The 10,122-nt window shown below is 37.7% G+C and overlaps 2 protein-coding genes across 2 annotated transcripts; one reads left to right on the plus strand and one right to left on the minus strand.

The window, feature by feature from the left end:
* Positions 1-964: 964 nt before the first annotated feature.
* Positions 965-2,739, plus strand: LOC136228529 (uncharacterized). Its single transcript, XM_066016980.1, has 6 exons — positions 965-1,392; positions 1,488-1,580; positions 1,664-1,913; positions 2,019-2,115; positions 2,250-2,315; positions 2,401-2,739. Exons 1-6 carry the CDS (start codon positions 1,230-1,232, stop codon positions 2,593-2,595), a joined length of 864 nt encoding a protein of 287 aa, XP_065873052.1. The 5' UTR covers positions 965-1,229; the 3' UTR covers positions 2,596-2,739.
* Positions 2,740-3,467: 728 nt separating this feature from the next.
* LOC136227186 (uncharacterized) lies at positions 3,468-8,253 on the minus strand. Its single transcript, XM_066015869.1, has 8 exons — positions 7,527-8,253; positions 7,239-7,378; positions 7,049-7,148; positions 6,870-6,968; positions 5,716-6,063; positions 4,982-5,074; positions 4,695-4,901; positions 3,468-4,074 (listed from the first exon to the last, which is right to left on the minus strand). Exons 1-8 carry the CDS (start codon positions 7,848-7,850, stop codon positions 3,811-3,813), a joined length of 1,575 nt encoding a protein of 524 aa, XP_065871941.1. The 5' UTR covers positions 7,851-8,253; the 3' UTR covers positions 3,468-3,810.
* Between the last annotated feature and the right edge of the window lie 1,869 nt (positions 8,254-10,122).

Consider the following 10,122-nt stretch of genomic DNA (forward strand, 5'->3'; position numbering starts at 1 on the left):
ACGATGGTCTATCAAGGACTCAGACTCTTTTCCATGACTTCTTTGGTATCATGAGAAGTTAGATATGGCGACATGTTTCCACGACACGCACGTTGGTTGGGGGGGGGGGGGGGGGGGGGGGGGGGGGGTGACCTTCCCTGCAAGAATCCTTCTAACTACTCTCACTGTAAGAGGAAAAGCGTGACCAAGAGCGATAGTTTTGATGTCTACAATGAGTTCGTTGTTTCTTTCTAGGCCTCCTCTTTGCATCCTCCTGTAGGTATTCTAGCGACATATTCCTCCTACGAGGACATCTACAAACAATATGATGTCTGGTAGAGCATGCGATAGAGTCTTTTCTATTCGCCAATCTAATAGCTTCCTCATTTGCGTTTAAATTTTCTTGTAACTCGTCCATTCCTGCTACATCCGCGTTAGGGGCTTTTTGCACAATGCTAATGTTGTAAAGGAGTTGTTACACGGTCCATGAATTCCCAATTGGAAGGGTTGGGTGACCCTAACCATTCCTCGTTATGCTTATCAAGGTCAGGCAAGATTTGGAGGAGACCTAGTGCATCAGTGCTAGCATCTACTGATGTTTTGGGTTCCTAGATACGTTATGAGGATGATGGGTTCGTTAAGTTTTATTGATGAGCCATGATCGCTTATTTGTTCGATCCACACTCACCACACTAATTTGATATGCCTGAATTCATATAATAATGCTTCAATGTCGGTATGAACTCCTTCTATGCCTAAAGTAAAGACAAAAAAAAAATCAAGGCGAAACCGTTGACCAACGACCCCATATATAACTTTACAGAGTTTAGGATGAAAGCACTAAGTAATTGAGTAATAAATACAATAGATATATGTATGTATCTTGATTGTGACGTCGCATTGTTAGGGACAAAACAGATGGTTAGAGTAAATGTCAACTTATCGGTTGTGAATGGTTATTTATTTCAATACAATATGATCCAACCTAAAACTCGATTTAAGCAATTAGAGGCAATTTCGACCAATCTTAATTGGTTGATTACAACTTGATTCAATGCATTGATAATCATACAGAAAAATCTCAGAATAAGATATGGAAGTTAAAGCTGACCTCCATGGATAGAAGGATTCAATGAGAAAAAAAGCCCAATTTACATGTTGAAAACACTAAATTCTAAAGTATCAGTATTGATTGACGTCGTTCACTTTCCCTTCTTCTTTTCCCCAAAACCAACCTAGAGAAATCGAGAATGGAAGCTCTGCTGGCCTCGTATGGAGACGCATCATCAGATTCTGATTCGGATACTCAGCTTCCAACCACAAAATCTGCCCCAATTTTGCATATGCAAGAGGAGATCAAAGCTCCATTGCCGCCGCCTCCTCTATCGCTTCTCACTCCTCCCAATTCCATCGGTACCAATGAATTTCTCTAATTTTAATCAATTGAGCTTTATTCGACAAGTTTCTGTTTCTGCTCACCAAGTGTTCGACGATTTGACATGGTTAAGGTGCCATGGATTTCTCTCAATCTGACAAGCCTAGTCGAGTGAGGAGCTTTGCGCACGTTGAAGGCAACTACGCTTTACATGTTTACATCCCAGGTTCTTACTCTACATTTTACCTATTCATTTAAACATTAGGGAAATCAAAAGCTCCCGGATTTGAGAAATTGATGTAATTTCAGTTTATATACCGTCTCCATCAAAGAAGGAAGCAACCCACTTTTTGAAGAGAGTATCATCTCTTGTGCCTGGTCTTCATGTTGTTGATGCGGATGTTCCGCTTGACATTTTGTGCAAAGATGATAAAAAACTTGAACAAATTGCATTAGGACAAGAGTTCCACATTAGCTTGGGAAGAACTGTTCCAATTCGAGTTCATCAGATTGATTCAGTAATTACAATGCTTCGCCAAAGGCTTCAGTTTCAGAAACGGTACAAGCTTATTTCTTGTGCATTCCAGTTCTTTCTTTAATGTTCAGTTCAGTCCCATTAAATCCCTAAGAAAGCAGCTTTAACAAGTTGTTCTGTTGCAAGCAGATATTGGATTGATTTTAGCAAGTGGGAAGCTTTTGTGAATGATGATAAGACTCGCACTTTTCTTTCAATAGAAATTGTCACAGGAGGGTTAGCAGAGGTATACTGTAACGTTTTACTTCTTATGTTTACTTATGTCAAAATGAGCTATGGTGTGATCGTGTCAAGCTGGTTGTCTCTATACTTCACATTGGTTTTCTATGCTATTATTGATTCTGAGTTAAATTTCTTCAGATAACTAAGCAAATTCAATCAGTTAACGAGGTTTATAAGCTCCATAGTCTTCCTGAATTTTATAAGGTATGAATATCATTCACTCATCTTATATGCAAATCGAATGTTCTTTCATTTATGTTACACCTTACAAGTTACTGTGCTGTAACAGGATCCACGCCCTCATATATCATTGGCTTGGCTGTTAGGAGACGTTAGTGATTCCTTGAAGAGAGTTATTGAACAAGTAAACAAGTCAGGCATTGGTGGTTCATTACAAAGACGTGTATTCACTTGTAAATTCAGTGGTATTGAGTGTAGAATTGGTAACAAAACATATAAAATCTGTAAATTTAATGATGATTGATAAAAGTTCTTAGTTATTAGTAAGTATGGAATTGTTGCATTGCCATTGAAAGAATTTGTTCCAAAAACACCTTAGGACTGTCTCAGACTCTCAGTTTCTACCCTTCTTAATTTTGAAGTAATCTACTGAGTTATTTGCTTCTGATGTTTGGAATGTCTCTGGTGTAGGTATGCTCCATAAGGACCTGGTTAGAATGTTAGTCCATCGTAATCTCCACAAATAACCCCTTCCGGTTAATATATATCCTGTTGATCTTTATGTTTATCCCGGCTATTCTCAATTCTTTCAATACAAGTCATTAGATATGCTAGCTTTTCATGATTTATCGTTCCATAGTCATACATTTCTGCAGATTTTCTCACTTTTCATTTGAAAATATTTACACTGATTTCTCTCTTTTAAGATGCAGCAGTAAACTTAAAATTATATATATATATATATATATATATATATATATATATATATATATACTTGTAGCTGGTTGCTTTAAGCGATAGTTGTTTTTTGGACCATATTATCTGCTGGACTTCCTCCAATGCAGGGGATTGGCCAGGCTTTTCTTTTACAGTTTCCAAGTTCATTTGTTCCGGTCTCTCACAAAAAACCAAACAGAAATGTCATTTGCTTTGATTCGAATTTGCTAAATAATCATCACAGAAAGCATCAAAACTCTTAACTTCGAAAAACTGGCGCCAAAAGATAAGGAAATGAACCACTATTTTATTTTGAAATGTTGAAAAATAATTTATAAGCTTGCTTTCAGTTGAAGATACCATGTTCAGAAAATAACGTCTCCTGAACAAATCTCTATCTATTTCTTCATTTAGAATCAAAGTTAATAATGACTAAATTCCATCATCATTGAAAAGTAATGATTAAGATTCAAAGCATTTAAAAATATTTGCAATTATTTACAAGAGAAATCCCCCTCCGCAATATAGGGTTGCTAAAAATTATGTGCTCCTCATGAACTGCTAGGGGCAGGACATATATAATCATACGGGAAAAGAAAACCCGACATTTTAAATGAAAAGCCTAATCTCTTGCATGTTCCATTATCTAAAGCATTGATATTATTGATCTCCTTGTAGGTAAATGCCTATGTATTAAGCAAAAATTCTCTGCCATAAAACAAATGATACATATAATAGAATGGTCAAAGAATGGTTGGAGCATTTACTAGCAGAACCTGCATATGAAGCCACCAAACAACACTTACAGCCCTGTAATGGATTCAAGATCGTATTTCTGAGACGATGAAGCTTCAGCCTCCCTGCTCTCCTGCAATTTTTGCGGCTTCATGGCATCAAGAGCCTGCAGATATGTGTAGGAAGCAGTTCGACTAGACGGGGAGCTTGGATTGCTTATTCTGCTGGCCAGGAAGCGACTAATCAGACTTCTGAGCAACGGAGCCATAGTGTCTGGCTCGTACTCCAAATAGTACATTATTCCTCCCATGCATGCACAAAATAAGGCCACCTGTAAGATCACCCAACAATTATTCACTTAGCAATAGAAGTTTGTATAGGCCTTTAGAAGCAACTAGCAAGCAGAATGTGGTACTCAATTGGGCAATTCTTGCATTATCCATTACATGCATATGTTCAGACATGTGAATTTCAAGATGATACAAAAACTGAAAACATTGGCCAATAACTGTAATTTCAGTCTCCACCTCTGAACAAGCTTCTCCATAACAGTTGCATAGCAATGGTCACTCAGTTTGTATAGGCCTTTAGAAGCAACTAGCAAGCAGAATGTGGTACTCAATTGGCAATTCTTGCATTATCCATTACATGCATATATTCAGACATGTGAATTTCAAGGTGATACAAAAACTGAAAACATTGACCAATAACTGTAATTTCAGTCTCCACCTCTGAACAAGTTTCTCCATAACAGTTGCATGGCAATGGTCACTCAGTTTATTCATTTCTAAATAGTCATTTAGTAAGTCTCATTCCAATATGTTGGATCTTAAATAGAAAACTTACTACGAAGAAGCCAACAATATCCAAAATAAAAATGTATTGTTTTTGTATTAGAATTGAATCATAGTCTTAAGAGCAGAGAAAACACTAGTAAGATGATAACAATACCTCTGCATTCTTGATATGTGGAAGTAAGTGTCGGTTAATTAGAATATACCACCACGAATCTCCAGCTCTTGGTAGGACATACAAGGCAAGTTCGGCACGTCTAGATTTTTTCTCCAGTAATACAGAAAGGGCAGATATTCCTCCTGCAAACCAATATACAAGTTTGTGGTCTACAGTTGCAACTTTTCTATGCAGACATATCACACCCTTGTATCATCAATGAACTAGTAAGAAAATATTGATCAGCATAGAAAAGGAGACGAAAATAAAACCGAGGAAATATTTACCTGAAAAATTCCAACAAATGCAGATAAGAACGTTGTTGAGCGGACAGCATCTCTGACAGCAAGCCAACATGTTCTAGTTGGAGCTTCCATGAACTTTGCAGCAGAAAAATATTGGAACAAAGGTCAATTAGTTCCGGTTTCGAGAGAATAAAGGTTAGACGCCATGCTCGACATGCATAAAATACAATGGCTTCACAAACAACCAAATAAATAAGATGCTTATGTAAAGTTTGCAGAATAAATAAGTAATAGAAGTTCACAACTTCAGAATATTTCAACAACTAATGAGAGAGAGAGAGAGAGATGACAAAAAAATCTTCTGCAAAATAAAAGCTAGATTTTAGAGTTTGAGCAGAGAAATAATTATTTAAGCTAAATGAATTGTGCAACTATAACAATCTTGTACCAGTGACAATTTCAGTAAATTCAAATAAATTGTTTGATCTTGTATACACGTTCTCAAATCTAAAACAATTTTTTTCACATAAAGGAGGGCAGTTCTGTCTCTTAATTTTTCCTTGCAGGACCCTACTAATGCAGAATAACAAATACGCAATTGTCTTTCACGGGTCTACTTCTTTGTAAGCAAATATGGAATTTGTTTTCTACATTATTGTTAGTACTCTAGATGAGAGCAAATTAATTATACAACTCCTAATTGGACTCCCTCAAAAGATAAGTATAAAAAAGAAAACATTTTCAGAACTGAAAGGATCAGTTTGAGATAATGATACCTTCTGAAGTTGTAGAACAACATATGGTACCAAGGTTAGTGAAAAATAAAGCGGAAAGGTTTTCTTGAATGTAGCTGATGCAGCATTAGCATTGTGATGTAAACATGACCCTGTGTCGGGATGAATAACAGAACACGGAATAATAGAAGGAAACTCTTCCAGCTTCACTGACTCAAGTTTCCCTCTTTTAGATAGATAAGCTGATAATGAGGCAACATCCACTGGGCCACCTCTACAGCTCTCTCTCACAGCCTTGTACACAGGCTGTGCCACTGGCCCGGTTTCCTGAATAAAGTCATGATATGCTTTTGGCAAGCTCTCAGGACGCATTACAAAGCAATACATAACCTGAAAAAGGCAAAAAATGGAAGAGTTAACATACTAACAAATAGCCCGAAATAAGTCATCAGAACTAACAGAGAATTGTCAGGTCATATCATTTGTCTTTTGGGAACTTTATATCAGCTAAATATAGCCTTGCTTTTGATCATATAACACACGAAATATGAACAAATAATTATCCAGTTTTGTTTCCAGCTACTCTAGACCAGAACCATAGTTGCATATAATCAAATACATTCAATGAAGTCATTAATTCTTCAAAGCTCCAGGTGCACATGAGAGAATACTCTTATCCAACTCTATATTCCTAGTTACTGTTGCAAACCACATTTTCCCTGTTCTTCTAATCCATATACTGGCTCTTGCAGAAACTTTGAACAGCTAACTTCCTCCCTGGTCGAGCAGTCTACGTAAAAACCATAAGGTCAGTAGCAAACTCCCTCACTTGCTCTCAATTAACTACTTTTGGAAATTCAAACATAAATAATGCCCATTGTCTGCTCGTTTTTCCAATGAGCCATCTCCTGTTTGCATTGTAATCAAGGCAGCTCAATACTACTTGATTATTTCATGCCCCATACAATAGAAGGATAATTGGTTATCACGCTGAGTTGCTAATCTCTAGCTTCAATTAACCAATTCTAAGCCCAACAGCAATCAGATGCAACAGAAGTCACTCAGTTGCTAATTTCACGGGCACGTCAATGTCTTCCACATTCTAAATGGTGTCTAATTCAGTAAGCAGGTTAAAATACCAAGTTTGTCATATGATATTAACAAAAAATTCATTCCGAATGAACACGAGCTCATACCTGGGCACATGCCAAAGCAAAGAGCAATGAATCACCATGTCTCCAATGGCTTCCCCAGAGGTGAAACTTGTTCTTAGATTTTGCAGAATTATATGCACACTGACAATATAGAGGTAAAATTAGGATAACAAAAAAGTCAAAGACCGGAAACATCAATTCACATTGAAATGTGTACATACCTGAGCTAACCTAGCAGAAAGATACAGAGCAAGAGTACGCCTTCGACCGGAATCATCCAATGCTAAAACAGATAACCCTGCAACCGAACCTGCTAAAATTCTGCTCCATCATCCCCTCAAACAATGTTATAAATGAGGAATAGAGCTCTCCATCATATATACGGCAAAAAATTGAAAGATAACAACTCACGCATTAACTGGCGTCTCTTTCCTTCTAAATTTTCTAAATAAACATCTAAGTGCATGATAAGACCCTGTGAATCCACCAAACAGTAATCCAATACGGCAAGCTTCTTCTCTCACTATTAAATCTTTCTCAGAGACAAGTTGCTGCCACAAAATTCAGATTCAGATTTTCACGCATTGCTCGACAAGACATTTTTAACAAGGAATTCAGTCGATCAGCCATCTTAATGCAGCAATTAATCATAATTCTTAGAAGATTAAGAAATTGGAAAGAAAATGTGAAGGAGTAAACCTTGAGATCAAGAAGCGAAGAGTAAGACTGTCCCTTAGCAAGCTTGAAAGCTCGAAGCAAGATGCCAACCCCGACTCTAACGCCATAAGAAAGAAGAAAGCTCTGACAGAGATTGCCAATAGCATGGGCTACACAAGATTCATCCGGTGGATGGTCGCAAGGCGGATAAGAACCACCACCACGCGCAACCCTACGTTGCCGGCGGTGGAGCTCTTCTATAGCCTCCCGCAACCGCTCCTCGGCCTCGTGGAGGCGGTGCTCGGCGTCTAAACTGTCTTGGTGGAGGAGGGAGGGAGGAGCAGGAGACTTGGTGAGAGAAGGCATTTTGTTGGGGGAAGAAATGAAGAATGGAAAGGTAAAGACAGTATTAGGCCGTTAGGCATCTGCTTGGACTGGGAACTGGAAGCTAAGCTACATTGGTGAGAAGGGTGAAAAGGACCAAATCACAATGGTTTAGGGATAGAGATTGAATTTGGCGGAAATTCGGGGACTAATTATTTTGTTTTATTTTCTGTTTTGGAAGTTAGCATTATGATTTATGCGTGTTGGCAATTTGGAATGGCCTTATTTTCATGTCTTGACAGTTTTGCCCTTAAATGTTTCCTTGCGTTTCATAATTAACTCAACATGAGACCAGTAAGGAATAAAACCTTACACACATATAGGCTAAGCCTAATACATAGTCCATTAGGGCAAGAAAATTACTATTAAAAGCAAAAAAGATCATTAAAGGTACATTAAACATAAACATAAACAACAATTGAAATATATATAGATTGTAACTCCAAACTCGCCGCAAAGCAACTATAGTCCAATCTTCAGTATTTGAACCATTCTGAACCTTCGGATCTAAGTCCTTTCTTTTGCAATCTCGTAGATCTAGTGATCTACGGATAAGATCAACCGTTTCCGTCCTTGCTAACACAGAAAATGTTACAAAAACAAAGATTTTAACCAACAGGCACAGTTCAAACGGATTCAAAGATATAATGAAATATATATGATCCAACTAAAACACTGACACAGATAAAAGAAAAAGAACTACGAAAACAGAAAAACAAAAAACGGTAGGAGGAGGAAGAAGGAAGACAAGCTTCCTTCTTCCTCCTCAACTAGACAGCAGCAAAGAGGGGAGCAGGCAAGAGGGAAATCAGTGATTTAGAAGGGGTGGGAGAGAAAAAAGGAGAGAAAAACGGAGATGGTGAGGGAGGGTGGTGAGGGGCGGTGGTAGGAATGCTAGAGAGAAGGCTTCTCTCTCTAGCAGCAACCCTTCAATACTTGTCTTGACATATTTTATTTGATAGAAGTACCTACCTACATTCTTAAAAAAATAAATAAAAAAATAAAGTATCTGTTGAAACACTTTTTCACATGATTTTGATTTGACAAAATTATTCAAATTAATCCCATAATTAAGACAATTAAATTTAATTGTTTTGATTTAATTGTACTAATGTGCTTGTTCAATGTTGAGTATAATTATAAATGAGAACAGAAATAAAAAGTAAGATAGAACGAAGTCAGCATGAGCCACAGAAGCTGAGTAGAACACAACTCAACATAATAGAAGAAAAGTTTTCTTCAGAACAAATGCTTGAAGACGAAGCTGACCGAAGAAGCTGAGTAGAACGTGACTCAGCCTCGCCAAAGATAAAGATCGAAGGCAACGTCTATAAAGTCAAGTTGAGTGTTCATCAGGACAGCGCCAATGATCCGTTAACTAGAAGACAAGGTCCGACAGAGATCTGCGCCAATTCAGAAGCTTTGGAATTACGCAAAGAGACCTTTTCGAGATGCATGGGTCAACTGACATTTGGCTAAAAGACGAAACTGGCGCTAGAAAACGGACCTGTCGGAAGAAGACAAGCCTGACGCCTGCTAATTTCAGACGACAAGATTGGCCTGCAAATCTGTATGCTAACCAATGAATGGCGCAAGAAGACCGTTTGAATTCAACGGATATGTCCGAATTCAAATGATTGAAGCATCAGATTTCACTATAAAAGGACAAGTTCATCTATTGGATCCTTTGCCGAAGTACAAACGAAAAACAATACATACAAGCACATACAAACAAGAAAAGCAAATACTTACACCCAAATCCTATCTCTGTGTAAAAGTCTAGATTGAATCTGTATTCATCTAAAGTGTTCTTCATCTAGAAAGAACAAATTTGTATCAATTGTAAAGATTGAGAGAGTGGTGCTGAGTACTCGGTTTTAGTACTCAGTGGTAGAGAAAATCTGAGTGTTTAGTTATAGCGCTCAGTAGGGTTGAGTAGACGAATAGAGGACGGTAGTCCTGCATACTCAATTGCTTGTAAACGGTTTGTGCTCTACCTTTAAAGAGCTCAGTAGTGGATTGAAAAAGCCCGGAAGGATTCTGGGGACTGGACGTAGACGGTGAGGCCGAATCAAGATAAGACTGCTAAGTAATTTCTAACCCTTCTCTTGATATATATATATATATATATATATATATATATATATGTGTGTGTGTGTGTGTGTGTGTGTGTGTGTGTGTTGTTTGTTTAAATTACTCAGTATATAATTTGTATAAGCCGACGCTGAGTAATCAGAATGCTGAGTTGGAAGCT

The sequence above is a fragment of the Euphorbia lathyris genome, chromosome 1, assembly GCF_963576675.1.
Source record: "Euphorbia lathyris chromosome 1, ddEupLath1.1, whole genome shotgun sequence".
In the NCBI taxonomy this organism is placed as follows: domain Eukaryota; kingdom Viridiplantae; phylum Streptophyta; class Magnoliopsida; order Malpighiales; family Euphorbiaceae; genus Euphorbia; species Euphorbia lathyris.

Excerpts from the sequence above, each read along its gene's own strand:
- LOC136228529 (XM_066016980.1), top strand. The coding sequence starts at position 1,230 with ATGGAAGCTCTGCTGGCCTCGTATGGAGACGCATCATCAGATTCTGAT. Across the intron at positions 1,581-1,663 it reads TTTACATGTTTACATCCCAG|TTTATATACCGTCTCCATCA; the intron begins GTTCTTACTCTA and ends ATGTAATTTCAG. Across the intron at positions 1,914-2,018 it reads AGGCTTCAGTTTCAGAAACG|ATATTGGATTGATTTTAGCA; the intron begins GTACAAGCTTAT and ends TGTTGCAAGCAG.
- LOC136227186 (XM_066015869.1), bottom strand. The coding sequence starts at position 7,850 with ATGCCTTCTCTCACCAAGTCTCCTGCTCCTCCCTCCCTCCTCCACCAA. Across the intron at positions 7,149-7,238 it reads AAAGAGACGCCAGTTAATGC|AATTTTAGCAGGTTCGGTTG; the intron begins GTGAGTTGTTAT and ends ATGATGGAGCAG. Across the intron at positions 4,075-4,694 it reads CACATATCAAGAATGCAGAG|GTGGCCTTATTTTGTGCATG; the intron begins GTATTGTTATCA and ends GTGATCTTACAG.